This window comes from Callithrix jacchus, chromosome 4, assembly GCF_049354715.1.
Source record: "Callithrix jacchus isolate 240 chromosome 4, calJac240_pri, whole genome shotgun sequence".
In the NCBI taxonomy this organism is placed as follows: domain Eukaryota; kingdom Metazoa; phylum Chordata; class Mammalia; order Primates; family Cebidae; genus Callithrix; species Callithrix jacchus.
The window spans coordinates 161925103-161950012 of NC_133505.1; the positions used below are offsets into that span (position 1 = coordinate 161925103).

The 24910-nt window shown below is 45.1% G+C and overlaps 1 protein-coding gene across 5 annotated transcripts in view; it reads left to right on the plus strand.

Annotated features, from left to right (window-relative positions):
* The window catches only part of TIAM2 (TIAM Rac1 associated GEF 2), a 239620-nt gene that overhangs the window by 111814 nt on the left and 102896 nt on the right, over positions 1-24910 (plus strand). For 4 of the 5 annotated variants that reach the window (XM_078370329.1, XM_017971503.4, XM_054254551.2 and 1 more), the window contains 3 exons: positions 4337-4772; positions 11842-12014; positions 15607-15831. In XM_078370329.1, the coding sequence (XP_078226455.1) occupies positions 4337-4772; positions 11842-12014; positions 15607-15831 (834 nt within the window). Of the gene's footprint in view, positions 1-4336; positions 4773-11841; positions 12015-15606; positions 15832-16950; positions 17198-24910 lie in introns of those variants that run through there. The other variant, XM_035297006.3, reaches the window with a different exon arrangement.

Here is a 24910-nt window from a genome sequence, read left to right on the forward strand (position 1 = left end):
CCCTAATTGGTGGTAGCATCGAGCCAATGATTCTGTATCTCTATTTTTTTTTTTTGAGAGGGAGTTTCACTCTTGTTGCCCAGGCTGGAGTGTAGTGGAATCATCTTAGCTCACTGCAACCTCCGCCTCCCAGGTTCAAGTGATTCTCGTGCCTCAGACTCCCGAGTAACTGGGATTATAGGCATGTGCCACCATGACTGGCTAATTTTGTACTTTTAGTAGAGACAGGGTTTCTCCATGTTGGTCAGGCTGGTCTCAAACTCTTGACCTTAGGTGATCCACCTGTCTTGGCCTCCCAAAGTGCTGGGATTATAGGTGTGAGCCACTGCGCCCGGCTTCTGCATCTCTTATGTGCACTGAGTGTGTTGCTCATAGGTGTGTGTACCCGGCTTACACGCAGCCCTACTGAGTTCCATTCAGTGTCAGTCCCCACTTGATTCAGAGGTAGATCAGTTGCTGCTGTGTATTTAACATTCTATCATGGGCAGAGTGACCCTCCTTGTCTCTCCTGCCCATGGGAACTGGGTCTCCCTCAATTTTGCACTGTCCGAAAACCTAACTCTGAATTGTGTGCCTGTAGAATTAAAAGCAAACTGGTTAGGGCCAGGCACAGTGGCTCACGCCTACAATTCCAGCACTTTCGGAGGCCAAGGTAGGCAGATCACTAGAGGTCAGGAGTTCAAGACCAACCTAGCCAACTTGGCAAAATCCTGTCTCTATTGAAAATACAAAAATTAGCTGGACATGGTGGCATGTGCCTGTTAGTCCCACCTCTTGGGAGGCTGAGGCAAGAGAATGGCTTTAACCTGGGAGGTGGAGGTTGCAGTGAACTGAGATCCTGCCACTGCATTGCAGCCTGGGCAACAGAGTGAGTCAAAAAAAAAAAAAAGGTTAGACTCAACGAATTAGAATTTTATTATTTATTTTTAGAGACAGAGTCTTACTCTGTTAAAAAAAAGTAACTTCTTAGCAAATTTTAACCATAGATTATAGTATTATTAACTGTAGTCACCATACTTTACCTTAGAGCTCCAGAACTCATTCCTCCTGAGGCTTTGTGCCCTTTGACCAGCATCTTCCCATTTCACCCTCTCTCCTGCCCCTGGCGACCACCATTGTACTCTCTGCTTCCATGAGTTGGACTATTTCTCATTTCACATATAGGTGGAATCTTGCAGTACAAGTCTTTCTGTGGAGTGACATCTCTTGAGTTTTTACTGTTTTTTCTTTTTCCTTTTTTTGAGACAGAGTCTTACTCTTGTGTCCTAGGCTGGAGTGCAATCTTGGTTCACTGCAACTTCTGCTTCCTGGGTTCAGGAGATTCTCCTGCCTCAGCCTCCTGAGTAGCTGGGATTATAGGCATGCACCACCACACCTGGCTAATTTTTTATTTTTAGTAGACAGGGTTTTTCCATGTTGGTCAGGCTGGTCTTGAACTCCGGACCTCAGGTGATCTGCCTGCCTCGGCCTCCCAAAGTGCTGGGATTACAGGCATGAGCCACCACACCCGGCTTGAGTTTTTACTCTTGAGTCTTTACTCATCTCTTACTCTTTGCTATACTGCCCTGGTCATCAAGTTACATTAGCCCTTGTTTCTGATTATTTGATTTGGTGGAAGTGGAGTCATTTGTATGGAAATGGAAATCACATGCTTTGTGTACATATAGAACAGACACCTTAATTTCATCTGTTTAACACAGTGATTAAGAATTCTAGCTGAACCTATTTAAAGACATTCTATATTTTTTAAAGGCTCTTTTTTATTTGCTGAAAATTAGTCACTGGCTATTAGCATTCTAGATAAAAAGATTAAGAAATTTATTAGAGAGTTCATGCGTATGTATAGGAATCAGTTATAAAGGCCGGCACGGTGGCTCATGCCTGTAATCTCAGCACTTTGGGAGGCTGAGGAGGGTGGATCACCTGAGGTCAGAAGTTCAGAACCAGCCTGACCAACAGGGAGAAACCCCGTCTTTACTAAAAATACAAAATTAGCTGGGCGTGGTGGCGCATGCCTATAATCCCAGCTACTCGGGAGGCTGAGGCAGGAGAATGCTTGAACAGAGAGGTGAAGGCTGCAGTGATCTGAGATTTTGCCTTTGCACTCCAGCCTGGGCAACAAGAACAAAACTCCATCTCAAAAAACAAAAAAAGAATCGGTTATAAATGCTAAAATGCATTTCCTGCCCATTTCTGAAAAAGGAAAATTCTTGCTTTGCTTGGTTAAACATTTGAAAGTTGGCAGTACAGTTTGACAAGCAGCGTCAAGAGTACGCGTAGGTCACACTTCACTTCGGGACTCTGTGCGTTTCTCTGGCAGAGTTGTGCTTGCTTTGAAGCACTCCTTCGTGGCCCTTGCAGGGTGTCAGAGGGTGTTCCTGTGTTTTTAGGTTATGAATCAGAGGGACATATTTGTAGCTGAGATAATGTTAATACTAGCTAGATGAGAAGTGTTTCTTCACCCTTTAGAAGTTTTTGAAAAGCAACAAAGTGACAATTAAAAACACCTCCTCTAAGTATCTGGAAAGTTTTCTGTCCAAGTGACTCACAGCAGCTGGTTTCTTTGCTCTGCGTGAGCATCAGTGTATAAATAAACATGACTGTGGGATGCAGTGTAAACAGTGACTAATAATATTTCCATCTCTAATATCTGTTTGGGGCTCAGTTGTTCATAGCTCCTGGGAATTTGGAAGCACTCTTCAGTTGTGTGATTATTTTCCTACCAGACAGCAAGTAATTGCGACTTGATTTTTGGATGAAATTTTTGAAAAGGAAACCTCTCTACCCAATGTAATATTCAAAATGAGGCCTTTAGTCAATGGTCCTTGACCCAGTTTTCCATCATTTTTATTTTAATGCATAAGGAAATCTAATTGAAAGCCCAGTAGCAGCTGAGTGGTCTGGAGTGTGCTTGGCGTCTCTGCGGAGTTATCTTCATCTAGGCCATACGTCTTGAGTGTCAGTGCCTTTTGAGTCAGAAGTTAAGCTCCCTTTATGCTGAAAAATTTAATTACTGCTATTTTACCAGTGAAAAGCCTGTATGCAAATTATTTTTCTTGACTGACTAGACTCGCAATCCAGATATTAGAGAAATGTCTTTCTGTTTTCAGCTCTGTGCACGGTGCATGGCCAGCTTGATCAGTGCACCCGGTCCTCACAGGGAGCAGCAGTATAAGTATGAATTGTATTTAGAGCTGCCTATGTTTGCTTTTGTGTTGGAATAAATACTAAAGTTAAGAATCATGTGTCTTTGACATCTCCAGTACCTAGCGTAAAACAGGTACTCAAATAAAAGGATATGAATGAATAAATGAGTGTATTTTTTTCACGTAAGCAATTCTTAAGTAAGAAATACTAATTATGAAAAAAAGCTATAGTTACCAGCCAATACCCTTCATGGATAAGGAATCCTAAGTGTAGTATTATTTTTATTATTTATTTATTTATTTATTTTTGAGATGGAGTTTTGCTCTTGTTGCCCAGGCTAGAGTGCAGTGGCGTGATCTCGGTTCACTGCAACCTCCACTTCCCAGTTTCAAGTGATTCTCCTGCCTCAGCCTCCTAAATTGCTGGGATTACAGGTGTGTACTGCCACACCTGGCTAATTTTTGTATTTTTAGTAGAGATAGAGCATCACCATGTTGGCCAGACTGGCCTCGAACTCCTGACCTCAGGTGATCCGCCTGCCTTGGCCTCCAAACGTGCTAGGATTGCAGGCATGAGCCACCACACCACCTCCTATTTTTACTATGTGAACCAGGAAAATAAGATAGTAGAGATCTCAAAGGCTAGAGTCTAGACCTGAGCACTTGGCCAGAGGCTGGGGACTGTAGGGAGCGGAAGAGAAGTTTTTGGGTTTTGCATAACAACGTGAGTCCCTAACTTCCTTGCCCTACCCTGGTACTAGTCATTTCCTAATTTAGCTTTCAGATGATCCAGAGGAAAAACGAATTGCAAGAATATGACTTCTTTCCTGGAAGACACTGATTCACGGTTAGCAAAGAAGAAACATCATTTTAGTAATCTTCACGAGTGTGCTGTAAACATACTAGTTACTTTCTTGATGCTAAGCATAGGTTAGATTTAGGAGAGCTGTTGGTATTTTATTTACTTCTTTAAGTGTTAACTCCACTGGGTATAAATTGGCTTGGGCAACACTCTTTCTAAAATTCTTTCTGATATGAAGACTTGATAATTAAAGATGTATTTTTGTGACAAGAACCTTGCTTTGCGTTACATTATTAGCAGCCACCACTATTACACTTATGCTGTGTTTAAGAAGGGATGCTTTCGATAGCTATAACCTCTGATGGGTGATCACGTGTGTTTCCCACAGGAACCAAGGTCCAAGGAGGGCAGTGACTACTTTGATAGTCGCTCTGAGGGACTGAATGCTGATGTGCAGGGGTCCTCCCAGGCATCTGCCTTTCTGTGGTCAGGGGGCTCTGCTCAGATCCTGTCTCAGAGAAGTGAATCCACACATGCGATTGGCAGCGATCCCCTCCGACAGAACATTTATGAGAATTTCATGCGAGAGTTGGAGATGAGCAGGACCAACACTGAGAACGTCGAAACCTCTACAGAAACCGCCGAGTCCAGCAGCGAGTCGCTCAGCTCTCTGGAACAGCTGGATCTTCTTTTTGAGAAGGAGCAGGGCGTGGTCCGGAAAGCTGGGTGGCTCTTCTTCAAGGCCCTGGTCACGGTGCAAAAGGAAAGGAAGCTGGAGCTGGTGGCACGAAGGAAATGGAAACAGTACTGGGTAACACTGAAAGGTGAGTGCATTATCAGCGGCTGAGGCCACTGAAATCATTACCTCTAGCCGAGGTCTTTCCCAGGAAGTGCCAGGAGCTAGCGTTGGGTTGAGTTCACATGAGGGGTTTGACAGAGGATCCGTGCCATGCCTTATTAGGGATACTTTCTCATACCTGTGTCGTAGGCTTTACCTACTAGTTACACGTATTATGCAGTCTAATAAATAATTATTGGATTTTTACTTATATTTATTTTTTTGAGACAGAGTCTCGCTCTGTTGCCCAGGTTGGAGTGCAGTGGCGCGATCTCAGTTCACTGCAACCTCTGCCTCCCAGGCTCAAGCAATTCTCGTGTCTCAGCCTCCTGAGTAGCTGGAATTACAGGCATATGCACCATGCCTGGCTGATTTTTGTCTAATTTTTAGTAGAAATGGGGTTTCAACATGTTGACTCGGCTGCTCTCATAAGTCCTGACCTCAAGCAATTTGCCCACCTTGGCTTCCCACTGTGCCTGGCCAAATATAATGATGGGATTTAGTACTTATTGCTTATTTTATAGGCATGCCTGTACCATTCTTTGATACTTTCCCTGCATTTGGAGAAAAAAGTCAATAACGAAATGTGGTTTAGTTATTTGGAAGGTAGCTTCTGAATTTCACATTCTGTATGTGTTCAGAACTCCAAAGAGGTTTTCTTTCCAACTTGTGCAACTAAGAATATCTCCTGGATTATTAATTTGTGTCATTCCAGCTTTATGAACAAAGTCCAGTTGTCATCACTAACAAGTGCAGCTATTTTTTTTTTAACATAAAGGCAATTGAAGTAAGAATTTGTTTTGTTGAGATGAGAAGTTTCTTATAAGCATTGCCATTTAAAAACTGTCATTGCCTTGCTCATTGCACATGTATAGGTTTGAAGAACTCTAAATGTCTTGTGAGGAAACGAGACGCTCCAAATCTGTACAGTGTTGATTTATGCAGATGCACACAGAGCTGCCTCACAGCCCCTGGCACCTGCACAGCACCCGGGACTCTTTGTCAGAGGAACTGAGTGTGTTGTTCAAAAATTAAACCCAAGGCCGGGCACGGTGGCTCACTCCTGTAATCTCAGCACCTTGGAAGGCTAAGGTGGGTGGATCACCTGAGATTGAGAGTTTGAGACCACTCTGGCCAACATGATGAAACCCTATCTCTACTAAAAATACAAAATTTAGGCAGACGTGGTGGTGCTTGATTGTAGTCCTAGCTACTCAGGAGACTGAGGCAGGAGAATCGCTTGAACCTGGGAGGCGGAGGTCGCAGTAAGCCTGGATTGCTCCACTGTACTCCAGCCTGGGCGACAGAGAGACTCTGTCTCAAAAACAACAAAAGTCAAGCCTCATCGTCAAGTGATTTCCTTCCCTGTTACAGGAGAGAGCAGAAAGATCTGCAAACGTGACATGTGCAATGCCCAGTGCCCTCTGATTTACCCCTTTCTTGCTTTTCTTTGCCCCTTATTGAACAAAGGAGCCCTGCTTCCTCAACCATGGAAGGCAAGCATCATGTCTTGATTACCACAAGCTCCTCTGGTGCCTCTGGTAAAGAGGCCCTTGCAAAGGTGTTTCATGTCCAAGTGACACGTTTCCCCAGCAGGCCAGCGGGTGTACAAAGCCCAAGGGCCCAGTGTTGCTCACATCCTGCAGTCCTTTTTTCCAACCCTAGGTTTGGATGCCTGTAGACATTGTGGCTGGCTAAGGAAGGTAAAGAACTTCCCCGGCTTCTCCATACTAGAGAGGCAGATTTCTGTACCGAATGACAGAAACAATTTGGAAAGCTGCAATAATGGGCTGAATCTAGCAGGATTAAAATTTAAAGAGATAAGAAAGTTCTGCTTTAAGGTGTAAAAGTCAGATAGCTACCCAAGGACAGGACAGGGAGATGTGACTACAAACTGTTATGAGTGAGTCTGGGTGTGGCAGCTGATGCCTGTAATCCCAGCACTTTGGGAAGCTGAGGCAGGTGGATCACCGGAGTTCAGGAGTTTGAGACCAGCCTGGCCAACATGGCAAAACCCTGCCTCTACTAAAAATACAAAAATTAGCCAGGCATGATGGCAGGTGCGTGTAATCCCAGCTACCTGGGAGGCTGAGGCTGCAGAATCGCTTGAACCTGGGATGAGGAGGTCGCAAAAAGCCGAGATCATGCCATTGCACTCCAGCCTGGGCAACAAGAGTAAAACTCAATCTCAAAAAAAAAAAAAAAAAAAAAATTATGTGTGAAAAAGATGTCAGGACTAACTTCGCAGGCCACGTGTTTCCAAGGTGATGTGGCTGAAAAAGTAAATGTGATTTCGTCAAGAGCAAATGTGATCTTTAGCTATCTCATTAGAGATGTCCCGTGATGATCGGCTATATCATTAGAGGATCAGCTTCTTCCTTAGAGATGCTGTGTCCCTTGCAGAGGAAATGACAGTCTCTCCTTTCTTTGTCCTGGTCAGAGTTGGTCATTTCCCCCCTCGTGGGCACAGTATTGCAGGAGACTTGTTAGGAAATAAGAGATTGATTCTTGAAAGGTTCTCCCAAAGGATCCCTGAATGGGGAGAGAGTGAACATGTTCCCTAAGGGGCTGAACATCTGGGACTATTTGTGAATCATAGTTTGAAGCAGCCTCCTAGTCACATGATATTAATACTTAGAACAGATGCATGTTACCCTATCATGTGTCATGTGTCTATTTTTTTAATGTAAAATTTATTGCTTAAAATTAGTGCTTTGAGAATTTCTCCCCTGCCTATGGATTTGAAAACCCCCAGTATACATACATCACCCCAGGGGTGGGGGTGCTGGATTGGGATGCAGGGTGTGTGTGTATGTGTGTGTATGTCTTTGTGTATGTGTGTCTGTGTGTGTATGTGTCTGTGTGTATATATGTGTGTATGTGTATGTACGAGAGAGAGAGAGGGAAAGAGAGAGAGAGAACATACCACTTTGAGAATCAGGTCCATAGGTGACGACAAGGGGATTTGGAGCCGTGCCACATGGAAGAGGGCATAAAGATTTAGGGATGTTCAGCATGGAGAAAATAAGAACTGGATGGGAATGAACAGCAGTGTGTAGAAAAGGCATTGAATTTATTCTGGGCCTGCGGAGGTTGGGATGGGACTAAGAGATAGGAGACAGGCTGATTCTAAATTAATGCAAAAAACAACAGTGTCAGCCCTGGGCAAGGAGAAAGACGCTCCCTTGTTGATTTCTCTGCTACTGACCACATTTACCCAGAGCCAACTCGTTGCAGGCTTCTTGAGGGCAACTCAGGCAGATATTGCTTAAGGGCTGGAAGAGCTGATTGGCAGGTCTGTGTGTTTTATCTCAAAAGGTAGACCAAGAACTTCTGGCTACCAACTTTAGAGGTAAGGACAGACCTGAGTTGTCACTGACCATTGCTGTATTTGTAGTCTTGGCTAGGCCCTGCTTTCCTGGTGTTTGCTTGTAAAACACTTTAAGATCCATGGATAAAGGGTGCTTTGTAGTATAAACGTTATCAAGCACACATTCCTTCCTTTCCTTTGCAGCCAAGGCAAGACATGCGATAAACATGTCTTTTCCCCGCATAACCTTTTCCATGTGGCTTTCTACACCTCCTTCCTCTGGGAATTCAGTGTGTTGAGTTCTGATTTCTTGGCTTAGAATCCAAGTTGTAATGTTTGGACTTAACTGTTTGGTTTAATCCTAGTTAAAAACACAGATATGTGTATACATACATACTTACATGTAAGCCTAATTTGAAAATTATCCTTCAAGTATCTATGTCAATAAATGGGAAACAGTTTTCTGGAGAGAGCCGTTATTAACAAACCATCTGGCTTGTTACCTACATGGAATGTGTAGGTATGCTGGGGACATAAATGTGTTTCAAGGCTTTGGAGGATGTAATAAATTTTTAACAAGGGCAATTCTGCTTTCCATTTGTCTTTTCCAATGAGTGGATTTTCATGCAGTTCACTGGGGACTTCCTGGGCTGAAGAGCTGGCAAGGTCATGAAACATCCCTCAAAATGCGCAGCAGACTGAGTGATGGTCAATGTCAGGAGAGGAGTTTGTACAGTAATTTCAGGATGCTGGTGATTCTGCCTTGAGCTGGGCCAGCAGCAGGGTTTGGAGGCCAAGAGGGTATCATAGAAAGGGAGGATTTGAGGGAGAACCAAGACTAATTGCCCTCCTTCCCTGGGTGATAGTTCTACTAATATCTATAATTTCTACTAATATTACCTCTCTATTCCTGAACTGCCATTGCTATGCCAATCTGTTTTCTGCTTCTGCTCCCATGGCAAGAATGTCCAGTGTCAGCGACCCGTCCAAGCCAAGACCAGCACTTGGTAGGGACTGAGCGGGGCCAGTCCGGCGCCGGCAGTGGGGTGAACGGCAGAGGCTTCATTGATGTGGGTGCCACCCCTTTCCACTGGCCCCAGTGCCCCCTTAGAGATGCAGGGTCCCTTGAAATTCAACTTGATGTAACAGAGTTAAGATTGATTTCCTGATTTGTGAATTCGATAACCACACAATTCTGCGTATTGTTTTCCATCCTGGCCTGGCTCTAATGTGAAATGCCCTGTTTTGATTTCATGCCTCCAAGTTAGAGCCGTGGTCTGTTGTCCACGGGGTGTTGGGTTTGGTGGCATTTTGGCATTGGCTCAAGGTTTGTGTGCATTTCCTCTACCTGCCACGATTTAAACCATGGCTGTTGGGATTCCAGTGTTAGGGAAGCTGGGAAGTGAACGTGAGCCCATCGGAAAGAATTTGGACGTGGGTGCAGCTGGAGCTGCTCTGTCCCCTTTGCCTTGGTCCTTGGGCCCCAGGTCATGGCATGTTGCATGTGCAGCAGTAGCATCAGACGGGCCTTACCCCATGGGAAGACTGGGGTTATTGTTTAACTGCTGTGTCGGTGGCTGGAAAAAGATACTGGCCAGGACTGCAAGGAGCAGCTCTGGCTGCAAACCTGTTGCTCCTTCCCCTTGTTTGTCATATTTGAGCTCTGTCAGCCTCTTAGTTTGGATGAGTTTTATTTGTGCGGGGGGAGCGAATGTGTAGCGTTTCTTGAGATCTAAAGTAGTAGAGGGAGAAAGTAGTGTTTCTGAAGGCTGAGCTTGGTGCAGGCTTCTTTCTCTCTTGGCTTCTATGTGCCGTTATGGGTTCTTTTGTATAAAACTGTTTGTTCATAGCAACACTGACTTTTAAAGAAAGTAATGAAATTGGAAGGACTGAAATAGTTTTTAAGAAATCTGAACTTTTATGAATGAGGACACAAGCACAGTAGGGTAAAGTACCGTGAAGTGAAGCCCAGGCGTTTATTCACAGTGAAGGAGGGCTGGTGTTTCTTTCCTGTCAGTGTGAAAGGTGCTTCTGAAGCTCCCAGTTGGTGGGCATATCACTGTTACTCATACGCTGGAGATTGGAACCTGAGAAGTGGTCAAAACAGTTTATAGGATACAGATTTGAGGAGATAGTCCACTTGTACAAGAGAACACACCTGTGAGCATCTTAGCATTAATTTGCTTAAAAATTGTGTCTAGTAATTGTAATGCAATTTCTAACTAATGAAGCAAACTCTTAATAACTTCTACCTGCAATACTTTATTAGCATATGAGGGGAAACGTAAGTGCTTGAAAGCATATGTTGTAGTATTTTTAGAGTATTGTTTTAAAATTCAGGCACATTTAGTTTGACTTTTCTCCCTCAAACAGTGTTTTCTATTACTGTGAGATAAAAGGAAATACTAAAAGCATTTGGAGAATAAGCTGCGTACTTTCTCATAAATGCCAGAGTTCCACAGGAGGTCCAGTTGCTTGTTCCCATTGATTGCTAATGGAATAAGTGAGTATGGCATTTTCTTCGGCCTCTCACATCGAGATTCCCTAAATAATGTGGTGTCGTGTTTAAGGACAAGGGTTTTGGGGCCAGAGGGCCTTAGTTCACATCCTTACTGCTCCACAGTGCAGCGATGGGACCCCTGCAAGTGATTCGATCTCTCAGTTTTCTCATATGTAGTGTGAAAGGAATATAAAGGCTGGGGACCCCAATTCATGATGCTAGAAGGAAAAAAAATTAAGCCAAAAGCTGTCATTCAAGAAGCTGCCTTTCCTTTTGCTCCTAAGCAAGAGCTGTAGATAAAAGGTTAAATATCCCTACAGGTAGCTAGCTACTCTGTTTTCACCTTTTTTTTTTTTTTTTTTTTTTGGAGACAGAGTCTTGCTCTGTTGCCAGGCTGGAATGCAGTGGTGTGATCTTGGCTCACTGCAGCCTCTGCCTCCCGGGCTCAAGCGATTCTAGTGCCCCAGCCTTCCAAGTAGCTGGGACTACAGGTGCACGCCACCACGCCCAGCTAATTTTTGTATTTTTAGTAGAGATGGGGTTTCACCATGTTGGCCAGGATGGTCTCGATTTCTTGACCTCATGATCCACCCGCCTCGGCCTCCCAAAGTGCTGGGATTGCAGGCATGAATCACCGTGCCCGGCCATCACCTTATCTTATGTAAAGTACTGATTCACCAAGTGCTGGATGATTACATGATTGACACTTTCCCTGCCTGCAACTTTTCCCTTGCAGCAGGTGGATTACACACTCTCCCTCTTTCCCCTCCAGCCCACTTTAAACATTAAAGCCCTCGGCATCATCTTTGGAGAAATGCACAGACCGCAGACTGTTTCTGTGATTCTGTGTTCTCTTCTTTCAGGCATGTCCTTAACCTTGGCAAAATAAACTGTCCCAGACACTTTTTGGGTTACAGTAGAGTGGGCTAAAAAGCCCTGCCCACCTTAGGGCCTCTATGGGGGTTAATTAAGCCAGTACATGTGGAGTACTTAGAAGAGTTAAGCAATGGCTTACTGTTTGGTATTGTTACTACTGATATGACATTTACAAAGACATCTCATTTTCATTCAGGTGCATTTTGATACAACTAGGTGTGCTTCAGATGCCACTTTTCCTTGTTTACCATGTTTCTATCGCATGATTGTCTCACTCAGGTGTTTTTAAAACCGTGTCACTTACCTTCCCGGTCCTTTCCCGCATCTCCAGGCCTGACCGGGATGTTCTTTTGCTTCTCTGTTTCACAGGATGCACACTGCTGTTTTATGAGACATATGGGAAGAATTCCATGGACCAGAGCAGTGCCCCTCGGTGTGCTCTGTTTGCAGAAGACAGCATAGTGCAGTCTGTTCCAGAACATCCCAAGAAAGAGAACGTGTTCTGCCTCAGCAACTCCTTTGGAGATGTCTACCTTTTCCAGGTACTGCTGGTACTTTGTAAGTGGAGGTAATAACTTATGTATTGCGGGTACAGTAGCTCATGTCTGTAATCCCAGCACTTTGGGAGACCGAGGTGGGTGGATCACCTGAGGTCACCAGTTCAAGACCAGCCCGGCCAACATGGTGAAACCCAGTCTTTACTAAAAATACAAAAAAAATTAGCTGGGTGTGGTGGCAGGCACCTGTAATCCCAGCTACTCAGGAGGCTGAGGCAGGAGAATCGCTTAAACCTGGGAGACGGAGGTTGTGGTGAGCTGAGATCATGCCATTGCACTCCAGCCTGAGCGACAGAGCAAAACTCCATCTTAAAAAAAATAGCTTATGCATTGCTAGAATAAGAAGGAACAGAAAAGGCAAAACTTGGAAATGAAATCGAATAAATGCTTAGGCTTTGGATTTGGCCTTAAGCAAGAGAAATTGGCCTCTGCTGACTGCCAAGGGCACTGGGTCATCACCAATGCAGTCATTCACACAGAGGGCATTTTTCAGGTGCCTCTGAAGTCCCAGGCTGTGGTCCAGGAGATGCTCATTGGGACACAAAGAGAAAAAATCATGATCCCTGTTCAGGAGTAGCTCGTGATCCAGTGAGTGCAATGGTCAAGATTCTCAGATTTGGGGAGTTTTTTAAATGAAGCTTGGAGAATATTGATGGGAGAGGCTTGGGTTCTTCCCATGAATCTCAGTGGATGTCAAAGATTTTCAGGAAAACCCTCACAGGCAAATGCTATGAGATCTCCTTTCCCTGTGGAAGTGGTTTTAGGATCTTAAGATTCAGGGTATCTACTGTTAAGACTTTTCGGTGACTTTTAGCCAATGAGATGTCACAGAACATGGTGGTGCTGAGCCATCGGCACTGGGCCAGGCTTCGGTTTGAATCCTGGCGCCTTTGTTAGTGTTGAGTTTGTAAGTGATCTTGGAGCATGTAGCAGACTTCTCTGAGCCTTGGGCCCTTTGACCAGTAGGATAATAATGGCTTACAGGATTGCTGTAAGAGTAAATAATCACGTGTGTGTTAAATGCTAATGAAATTGTAATTATGGTTATTAATATTAATTCAGAAGAGGTGAGACTGATAGCTGGGGAATGAAGTGTGCTTCTTAAATGCCTCCCAGTCTATACCCAGCATCTGACATAGACACAGTGTTGGCTGAAGGTTCCATCTGACTGGAAGTTTCATGGAAAGCCTCATAAAGCCTGGGTTTAGATCTCTCATAAAGATGGCCCTGGGCACCCTCTGAAGCCCTGCCGAGTAACTGTCCTGTAGGCTGACTGTGGGAGTCTGGAATGCTCTGAAGAGCTCCTCCTGGGACCAGCACTGGGTAAACTCCCTGGGCCTTTAGTTGTACTGCTTTCCCAAACTGACTTGACTAACTAGAGCCGGGGCCTGAGATTTGATTTTCATTTTCCTAACAGAAAGGTTACTTAAAGACTTCTATGATGCTTTAAAGCAAAGTAATCAATTTATGTTAGTCTGAAAAGTAGGGAAGTTTGAAAACAACAACAACAAAATCTTAGGTGAATTGTTTGTAAGCTTCTTAGTGGTAAGTGTGAAATGAACGTTTTATTTTGTGATTCAGGCAAAATGTCCTTAGTTTTAAGAGTTTTTCCCTCCTGTGATCCCAGCACTTTGGAAGCTGAGGCAGGAAGAAGGCTTGAGACCAGGAGTTTGAAATCACCTTGGTCAACATAGCGAGGCCCCCATCTCTTCAAAAAAAATAAAAAAAATTAGTGGGTCATGGTGGTGTGCGCCTGTGGTCCCAGCTACCTGGGAGGCTGAGGTGGGAGGATCGTTTGAGCTCAGGAGGTCAAGGTTGCAGTAAGCTATGATTGTGCCACTGACACAGGCCAAGAGACAGAGTGAGACCTGTCTCAGAAACAGTAACAGTAACAGTTTTCCCAGGTGGTCCTATTTTGTGATCCCAGAGGCCACTTGAGGTTTGACCCTGTGACTCCACTGTGTGTGATTATTTCTGGACATCAAGAGAACTGAAAGTACTTTCCAGTCTGCTTAGAATCGTACCTGTTTGCCTGCTGTGCTTCATTCAAACTTCGTTGTTTTTAAAATATTTTTTTCTTAAAAAAAATTTATCATCATTATTTGAGATGGAGTCTTGCTCTATTGCCCAGGCTGGAGTACAGTGATGCGATCTCAGCTCACTGCAACCTCCACCTCCTGTGTTCAAGCAATTCTTGAATTCCTGCCTCAGCTTCCCAAGTAGCTGGGATTATAGGTGCCTGCCACCACAACTGGCTAATTTTTTTTTCTTTGTGTGTTTTTAGTAGAGATGGGGTTTTACCATGTTGGCCAGGCTGGTTTTGAACCCTGACCTAAGTGATCTGCTCGCCTTGGCCTTCCAAAGTGTTAGGATTACAGGCATGCGCCACCACACTGGGCCTATTATTATTTTTTAATTGACGTGGGGACTCACTATGTTCCCTAGGCTGGTTTTGAACTCCTGGGCTCAAAAGTCCTGGGGTTACAGGTGTGAGCCACTGTGCCCAGCCAAAATTAAATAGTTTTCTTTTATAAAAATAATATATCATCTTTGCGTTAGAAGTCATTGAAAAGTAGAGAAAGAAGGAAACTTCCTGTCTTCAAAGACAATAGCATTATTTTGTTTCCCCTCAATATACTTTTATTTATACTTTTTTGTATTGAGGCCATACTGTAGATGTAATTTTATATCCAGGTTTCAAAATTTCATATTCTAGTCCTAATGTTTACTCATTCTGTTAAAATTCTGAAAACAAGCAACCTTTTATTTATTTGTTTATTTTGAGACAAAGTCTTGCTCTGTTGCCCAGGCTGGAGTGCAATGGTGTGCTCTCAGCTCACTGCAACCTCCGCCTCCTGGGTCAAGTGATTCTCCTGTCTCAGCCTCCCAAGTAGCTGGGATTTCAGGTGTGTACCACCACACCCACCTAATTTTTACATTTTATGTATTTATATGTATGTATGTATTTATTTATGAGACAGAGTCTCACTCTGTCACCTGGGTTGGAGTACAGTAGCACAATCTCAATTCATTGCAACCTCCACCTCCCATGACCGAGTGGTTCTCATGTCTCAGCCTCCCAAGTAGCTGGGATTATAGGTGCGTGCCACCATGCCTGGCTAATTTTTGTTCTTTTAGTAGACAGGGTTTCACCATGTTGGCCAGATTGGTCTCCAAGTCCTGACCTCAGGTGATCCGCTCATCTCGGCCTCCCAAAGTGCTGGGATTATAAGCATGAGCCACCGCGCCTGGCCAAGCATCCTTTTAGAGAGCGGCACAGTGTTTCTTGACTGTGTCTACCCTGTTGTCCTTATAGCTCCTGTGTTGTGGGCCAGTGCTTGTTTCTAGCTTTAGTTCCTGTCCTATTCAGGGCTCTAGGATGCTTTCTGCTCTGCTCCTGACTTTCTCTGAGTCCCTCTGAACCTGAGTTGAATGGTTGAATATGTTTTTGAAATTAACAGCTTTTCTGGAGTGCAAGTGCTCCTTGGGTTTACACTTCCAAGCCCAGCCTGCCATTTCGGAGGGCACGTTTGGGGTAAAATGATCTGAAACAGGTTTTCTCCCTCTCCACGTGCAGGCCACCAGCCAGACAGATCTAGAAAACTGGGTCACTGCCATACACTCTGCTTGTGCGTCCCTCTTTGCGAAGAAGCACGGGAAAGAGGACACAGTGCGGCTGCTGAAGAACCAGACCAAAAACCTGCTTCAGAAGATAGACATGGACAGCAAGATGAGGAAGATGGCAGAGTTGCAGCTCTCTGTGGTGAGCGACCCAAAGAACAGGAAAGCCATAGAGAACCAGGTATTGTTCATGTACACCTGCGTTTCCTTCCAGTGCTCACGTCGCTTGCGCAGTGACTTGCTGGTATTTCTTGGCTCACACGTTAGTGGTATTTCTTACACCCTGGAGGAAATAGTTTCTGTGGCTTTTCATTTTAGGTACTTAATGTTTGCCATGTTGTGACATGGGTGATATGATATGCTTTACAACCTTTGGTGGCTCCACGTATATACTGAAATATTTTGTGACCAAAACTTAATTTCTCATTTTTTTTTTTTTTTTTTGAGATGGAGCCTCACTCTTATTGCCCAGGCTGGAGTGCAATGGTGCAATCTCAGCTCATCGAAACCTCTGCCTCCCGGGTTCAAGTGATTCTCCTACCTCAGCCTCCTGAGTAGCTGGGATTACAGGCACCTGCTACCAGGCCCGGCTAATTTTTCATGTTTTTAGTAATGATGGGGTTTCACTATGTTGGCCAGGCTAGTCTTAAACTCCTGACCTCAGGTGATCCACCTGCCTCTGCCTCCCAAAGTGCTGGGATTACAGGCGTGAGCCACTGCACCCAGTCCCAGAACTTAATTTCTAATTTGAATAGTGCCTTCTGGCCTAGTGGATTCACTCATATATTGTTGTTTTCTGGGGGAAAAAAAAAATCCCTGCAATAAAACCACTAGAAGGTTAGACAGGTAAGATTCTAATACGATGGCTTTGGAAAAAGTGGTTTGGTATAACATAGCTGTTTCTGTGTCTGTGGATTGCAGAAAACAAGTAATTTTTCTATTTCCAGCAGAGAAGCAGCTAATGAAATGCTTTCTTTTCTCTGCTCTGGTTCCACATTCACATAATAAATGGCTGGTTCCCATGCTGTTTGCACTTTAGAGAAGGGAGGCAGTTTGAAAATTTTTATTTCCCTTTGTTCAGACGACCTAAACGCTTAGACAAGTGTTAGTGGAATTTCTAGCCGCCCTATCTTAAGTCAGGTTTCCTAGGAGACAGACCTTGAGAGAGATTTAGATGTGAGAAGTTTTACTGGGAATGCTCTTAGGGACAACTCCAGCCTGGAGTGAGGGAGCAGGATCTGGGGACAAGTTCCATTGTGATGCAGCCTGTCCCACAGTGAGCTGTGGAGCTGGGAGGGCCATTCAGAGCTTGGAGGCAACAGGCCACCGTGTTCCTCTCAGGCCAGCAGGGCAAGGCAGTTCCCTTCAGCAGACATCACTTTCCCTGAGGGGATCTGTGCGAGCTGGAAAAAGGAAGGAATGCCTCTGTTTGGAGGGGGATCTGGGTGATGCACTGTAGAATCCGCAGCAGCTCCCCCAAAACCAACTGAGCAAATGTCAAATGACCTGGGAGTTTGAATGAGGAATGGGATGAAGATAGATAGTGGGTAGGTTCTTGAATTTTTCTTCCTTTAATTACTTATTACAGAGAAACCAGGTTCTTTAGAGAAAAAAAAATTTATGGTAACAGAACAATTTAGACATATTGTGACTTATTAGAAAGAAATTTTGCATATGGTGTTTTATTTAAATTGCAACTTACATCATATCTCTGTTTATGTCTGAATGTTTAACCTTGTTTGGAAATTTTTTCACCTGTGTATATATGAAAAATTCTGCATGAGGCTGGGCACGGTGACTGACGCCTAAAATCCCAGCACTTTGGAAGGCAGAGGCAGGCAGATCACCTGAGGTCAGGATTTCGAGACCAGCCTGGCCATCATGGTGAAACTCATTTCTACTACAAATACAAAAATTAGCTGGGCGTGGTGGTGGGTACCTGTAATCCCAGCTACTCAGGAGGCTGAGACAGGAGAATTGCTTGAACCTGAGAGAGATGGAGCTTGCAGTGAGCCGAGATTGTGCCATCATACTCTAGCCTGGGTACAGAATGAGACTCTGTCTCAAAAAAAAGAATTCGGCATGAGTAGGAAAAAATTTCTGTCTAGAAATAGGAAACTGATCAAAGGCATGCATTCACTGATACGTTGAGAATTTGGAACACTGCATCAATTGACGATAGCAAAATAACCAAATAATTCCCACCTCTGCCCCTCATTAATCTTCTGACTATGTCCGCCTTTGCTCATATCTGTTGTTGTCTTTCTTCCTTCCCAGTTCTTTCTTTTTTGCTTATTTTCCCCTCTGCAAATGCTGGTGTACCTAATAGATGCATTTGGCTTGAAGAAATAAAACTAATTATAAAATATGGACCCCGTTTCTAAGAAATTATCATTTAGTTGGAGAGCAAGCCTTATGAATATGAAACTAAAGGACATTCTAAAATGGTCTATTAGGTGACAGCTGGTGTAGTTATCAAATATGATGGGAGATCAGGGGGTTGAGGTTGTACTGTGATCCTGAGGAAATGAAGGGTCCCTGGATGGTGTTAAAACATTGTTAAGAGGCGTGAAGGATTTCCAGGCTGGAGGGGGTTGGGTGAGCATGGAGAGATAAGCATGAAGTGACAGAGTGGTGGCTTGGGGCTCTGGAGCACACTGGAGTCAGAGGCTCTGGCTGGGAAGTGATGAGAGCTGACAGTCAGGTTGGACAGGCAATGCAGCTGGTTCAGTCTGTGTCTCGGTCTGTAACAAAGTACCGTAAACCGGGTGGCTTATGAACAAGAGTAATTTATTTCTCAGAGTTCTGAAGGCTGAGAATTCCAAGAGACTGGCAGATTCAGTGTCTGGCGAGGCCCTGCTTCCTGGTTTCGTAGAAGCATCTTCTTACTGTATTCTCGCGTGACGGAAGGGGCAAGGGATCTTTCTGGGGCCCCTTTTATAAAGCCACTCACCCTTTTCATGAGGGCTCTGTCATTATGACTGTCCTGCGCAGTGGATTAAGCAGCGAAGGATGAAAGACACCGTAACTGAATGCTTGAATCACATGGTTTATTGGCATGCAAACAATTCTGAACAAAGATAAATGTTTTATCCGCATTCTCCCTACACACAACTCCTGTTTTTCACCCTGCTAGGAACAGATTGGGGATCTTAGATGAATAGGCACAGGTTTGGTCGCAGAGGTCCTCATGCATCTGGTAGTAGCTTCCTCTGGCGTCGAGGCTGGAATGCTGAGGCTGAGCGTCCAGCTGAGGAGACGGCAAGCCTGACTCCAGGTCCCTTTCTGAGTGGCAGCGGCTCGTCTGCACGAGTCTGTGTCTCAGCAGAGCAGGCTGAGCTGACTGAGGACTTCTCTTTTTATAGTCCCTGTATGGGTATCCACCTGTGTCTGGTTATCTTGAAGGTTGGCGCGCCCTAGCATGTGATGTCGTCCCAAACACAGTTGGTCTAAACAGATTTGGGCATTCTGGGCATTTTGGCAGACAGTTGCACTTACAGTAACTATGATAACATATTCACACTACACCTGTAAACTGCAGTTGTAACAATAACCTAATCACTGCCCCTTTTAAAAAGGCTCCATAGCCAGGCACTGTGGCTCAGGCCTGTAATCTCACCACTTTGGGAGGCCAAAGCAGGTGAATCATGAGATCCGGAGTTCGAGACCAGCCTGGCCAACATGGTGAAACCCCATCTCTACTAATAATACAAAAAAATTAGCTGGACTTAGTGGTGGGAGCCTGTAATCCCAGCTACTTGGGAGGCTGAGGCAGGAGAATTGCTTGAACCCAGGAGGCAGAGGTTGCAGTAAGCTGAGATTTCACCACTGCACTCCAGCCCAGGTGACGGTGAGACTATGTCAAAAAAAAAAAAAAAAAGTCCCATTTCCTAATACCATCACCTAAAGCAACGAGGTGGGCAGATCACGAGGTCAGGAGATCGAGACCATTCTGGCTAACATGGTGAAACCCTGTCTCTACTAAACATACAAAAAATTAGTCGGGCATGGTGTCATTGTGCCTATAGTGCCAGCTACTCGGGAGGCTGAGGCAGGAGAATCGCTTGAACCTGGGAGGCAGAGGTTGCAGTGAGTCGAGATTGTGCCACTGCACTCCAGTCTGGGTGACAGAGTGAATCTCTGTCTCAAAAAAAAAAGATTTCAATGTACGTATTTTGGAGGGACACATTCAGCCCATAGTGATCTTGTATGCAAGGCTTAGATGGTAAGGTTTATTTTATACTCTGCATTCAAGAGGAGGTATAGGTTTTTAAGATGAGGACAAAGCGTGATGACAGTATCTCTGGAAGATTAATCAGGTAGCAGCTTGGAGGACAGAGTGGGGCAAAAGGTGTCAGGCAGTGGAGGGCGCTGTGCTGGGTGTGCAGATATAAGGGCCTGGTCCCAAGTGACACAACAGTAGTTCAACAGTTGACATGGAAAATGTATACCGGGGTGCCTAATTTTCTGCAATTCTATAGAATCTTAAAGACAGTAACTTACATCCCTGAATGGAGCTGTTGCTCAACCAGGATATGCCATTATTTAAAGAGTACCTGCTGGCAAACTCCAAAATACAAAACAGTTTTAACAAGGAAGCTGAAACTGCCAGGAAGAATGCAGGTGATGGAAGGCGTTTGGGGTCTGAGAATAAAGCTGCTGACGTTGCTGGAGGGAGTGCTGTCCCCATGAGCCCCGCTTGCATCCTTTCAGGACCCACTCACACTAGGAGTTCGGCTCCCAGGGCCGTGCAGCTCTACCTCCCAGCTCTCTGTCTGTGTGGAATGTAGGGTGTCAGGCCATGGGAGAGGTGATGGGACAGATCAAAGAGCCTGAAGGAGACACAGTTTCCCCAGAGTTTTCTTTGTACCATGTCTCACCCCTGGTGCTGATTTTCCAGGATCCAGCAGCCACAGTCTGTCTGTCCTGAGATGCGACTTGTGGATTTGAGTGTCTCAGGGTGTTCAGAGCACCCTAGTCAAAAGTCTTATCCTGACCATAATTGAGAAAAATAGGGTTTTAACTTTTCCTGGCTCTCTTAAACCTAGGTATGCCTAGTGTTCCATTATTGGAATTATTTGTATCCTACTGCTCAGGGTCATCACAAAGGTCTGATTTAATTAATTAATTAATTAAATGAGATGGAGTTTCATTCTTGTTGCCTAGGCTGGAGTGTAGTGGCATGATCTCAGCTCACTGCAACCTCCACCTCCCGGGTTCAAGTGATTCTCCTGCCTCAGCCCCCTGAGTAGCTGGGATTACAGGCACATACTACTGCACCTGGCTAATTTTTGTATTTTTAGTAGAGATGAAGTTTCACCATGTTGGCCAGGCTGGTCTTGAACTCCTGACCTCAGGTGATCCACCTGCCTCGGCCTCCCAAAGTGCTGGCGTTTACAGGCATGAGCCACCATGCCTGGCCCAAGGTCTGATTTTAAAAATTCAAAAAATTGCAACCTCAGGCATACGTGGGTTAAGTTTAACTTTGGAGCCATATTTCAGTCCTGTCAAAGGGATGCCCAGCTTGGAGTTTTCAGGTCTTTGCATAGGGTCTGGTGTTCAGGTCTCAGGAGAGAAAAGGGACATTTGGCAGTACCGAGAGGCTCGTAGCCTGTCATGTGTGTAGAGGTGGCGGTTGAGGGGGCGTATTTCTTTGTGGCCACAAGGAGGCTAAGCAAACATTTTTTTTAAATTAAATTTTCTTTAAATGTAATTATATTCCCTTGTCTATAGTTTATAAATGTTTAACTGATGACATCATAGTTGGTGCTATTCTCTGATTAAGATGGGAGGTTACTTTAACACAAATCCAGGGGTCTGGTTGGTTGAGTGGCCTGAAGAGAAGCTGTTTTGAAGAATGAGAGGAATGATCACTTGTGGCCCATTATCCATCCTTTGACAGAATCATCCCTCTAGTTATTTTAAGCACTGTCCTAACACTATGAATTTTTCATTTTTGGTTCTCCTCTCCCTGTAGCCCTGGCTCTAAAACCCCTTCCTGCATCTTCCCCGTGCCCCCTTCTCCCAGCCTCCGCCACACACGCATTCCCTTCTCATGTTGTTCTTGTGAGTTCCTGGTAACAGACAATTGGGACTGATCATAGAAATTCTTGGCTGGGAACGGTGACCCACCGCTGTAATCCCAGCACTTTGGGAGGCTGAGGCTGGAGGGTCACTTGAGACCAGAACCTCAAGACCAGCCTGGGCAACATAGCAAGATCCTCTTTCTGAAAAAGATGAAAAAAGAAATTCTACCTGAAAATATTCTCCTTGCCATATTGCACTCACTCTTTGAAATTATGATTTAGCCACGTGTTCCTGAAGGGCTTTGCAGCACGTAGCCTGAGTTACGTTTGCTGTGCCCGTTGTCCTTGTGTCCTTTGTCAGCAGATCGTAAAGAAAGCTGTTTACTTTTTTTTTTTTTTTTTTTGGTGGACAGAGTTTTGCTCTGTCACCCAGGCTGGAATGCAGTGGCACCATCTCGGCTTACTGCAACCTCTGCCTCCCTGAGTAGCTGGGAGCAATTCTCCTACCTCAGCCTCCTGAGTAGCTGGGATTACAGGCGTCTTCTACCACACCTAGCTAATTTTTGTATTTTTAGTAGAGATGGGGTTTCACCATGTTGTCCAGGCTGGTCTTGAACTCCTGACCTCAGGTGATCTGCCTGCCTCCACCTCCCAAAGTGGTGGGAGATGTAAAGGTGTGAAACTACCACGCCTGGCTAAGAGCTGTTTACTTTTTACCTGCACACACAAAGACTGGGAAACGTTAATCAGGAACAAGTACTTGCTTAGAACTGCTTTTATAAGATATTGGACAAAAAACTGTTAGGTGAAGCTGCAGAGGCAAAGGTATTTACAGATCAAGACCAATCGGGACAGGGTCTCCAAAATATTCCCTGAGAGTTCAGTTTTCTCTAAACTCCCTTTTAAAAAATGTCTGAAAGAAGGCTGGGCACAGTGGCTCACGCCTACAATCCCAGCACTTTGGGAGGCCGAGGCGGGTGGATCACAAGGTCAAGAGATTGAGACCATCCTGCTCAACAAGGTGAAACCCCGTCTCTACTAAAAATACAAAAATTAACTAACTGGGCATGGTGGTGCACGCCTGTAGTCCCAGCTACTTGGGAGGCTGAGGCAGGAGAATTGCTTGAATCCAGAAGGCAGAGGTTGCGGTGAGCTGAAATCGTGCCATTGCACTCCAGTCTGGGTAACAACAGCGAAACTCCATCTCAAAAAAAAAAAAAAAGTCTGAAAGAGAGCAGTGCTTTACCCACTTAGTTTCAAACCTCAACAAATATACATTTATTTATGTAGCTTCCTCCCCAGCGGGTTTATCTGAGAACCTCAGATGGAGTCATTTTTACCTTAAAAATAGAATGTACAATCTAGGTTACATCATGCAAGAGAAATTCTCTGGAGCAGGTTTTCTTTGAAGTACGTGGGTGGAGAAGTTCCTTTTTGAATTAAAAAGGCAGTATCACAGTTGTAATGAACCGGCTGAGCTGCGTACTGTCAGTGGTCACAAGCTCTGGGGTGTCCTGGGCCCCTTGGGTGTTTCTGGGGAGGATGATGCGACTTTCATTTGAGCGTGTCCAATGTGGACCAGATCATGCCGCCATCCACATGTCAGATCGCCTTTGAAGTTCCCGGGGAGGGAGAGTTGTAAATTAAGTCCAGTTAGTACTTTATTTTCCTTTCTGCTTATTATTTCAAATAAGTAAACAGGGACAAAACCTCATCACCCTTAGGCAGCTTTGGCATTCTCCCAGATGGCGTCCCCCATCCTGCCTCATTATGTGTGATTCCCAGGGGAGCCAGGCCCGCTTCCCGTGGTTAATTAGGCTGGAGACGGGGAGGTGGTTGTGCTACCCCGGGTGCGCTGGGGAAGGAGGGAGGGCTTGCTGGCAGGGGTGGGACTGCTCTGGGTTTTGCAAAACGTGGACCTCAGTTTAAATATTTATCTAAATACAGTTTTAAAATCATAAAGAGGATGGACTGCATTTAGACAATTGGAAACTGCTGAACAGAACAATGAGAACAAAGCTTCGAGAAAATATGAGGGTACTATGGTGCATTTGGGGATGATGGAGGGGCAGCAGTTTGGGGAACAAACTGTTGGCGAGCAGCATATTTGTGAGGGCGTTTGAGGGAGAAAAAGCCATATTGTGGATGTGTTGGGTGAAGATGTGAACTTTATTCCGTAGGCAATAGGGAGATGGTGAAAGTGAAAGTGTTGTTTCGTCTTTTTTTTTTTTTTTTTTGCAGAGTCTTGCTGTGTTGCCCAGGCTGGAGTGCAGTGGTGCGATCTTGTCTCACTGCAACCTCCACCCCCGGGGTTCAAGTGATTCTCCTGCCTCAGCCTCCCGAGCAGCTGCAATTACAGGCAAAGGCCACCACGCCCGGCTAATTTTTGTATCTTGGTAGAGATGGGGTTTCACCATGTTGGTCGGGCCAGTCTTGAACCCCTGACCTCAAATGATCCTCCCACCTCAGCCTCCCAAAGTGCTGGGATTACAAGCATGAGCCAACGTGCCCAGCTGGAAGTGATTTTGGCAGGAGAATAAGAACATTTGGTTTAGTTGAATGAGTGTTTGTTCAGTGCATACTCTGGGTCAGGCAAGTGTGCACAGATTGGAAATTCAAAGAAGTCACTGTCTCTGCCCTCAGGGCGCTGTCAGTCTAGCAGGTGACAGACAGTCAAGCATGCAGTTTTGACATAATACAGTGATTCAGTGCACATGGCATTCCAGTGCTGTGGAAGATGGAAACAGGAAATGAAGCCTCGTGTGCAGTCATGGAAGACCCTGGAGGAGGAATGCCAATTGCTTCTTGAAAAATGAGGAGTTAGCCAAAAGGAGAAGGGAGAGGGGTCTTCCAGGCCAAGGCACAGCGGGAGCAAGGGCAGTGTGGTCTTAGGCAGGTGGTGAGAGGTAGACAGGGGAAGTAGGACTGTCTGTCACTCTCTCCTCCTGGTACCACTGCAGAAGCCTCCAATTTCGCCCTTCGTCAGATGCATCTTCCATATAGCAGCCAGACAGATTGCATCTGAAAAGCGCATCTGGGCTGGGCGTGGTGTCTCACACCTATAATCCCAGCACTTTGGGAGGCCGAGGTGGGCGGATCACTTGAGGTTAGGAGTTCGAGACCAGCCAGGCCAACCTGGTGAAACCTCATCTCTACTAAAACTACAAAAAGAATTAGCCAGGTGTCATAGCACATGCCTGTAATCCCAGCTACTTGGGAGGCTGAGGCAGGAGC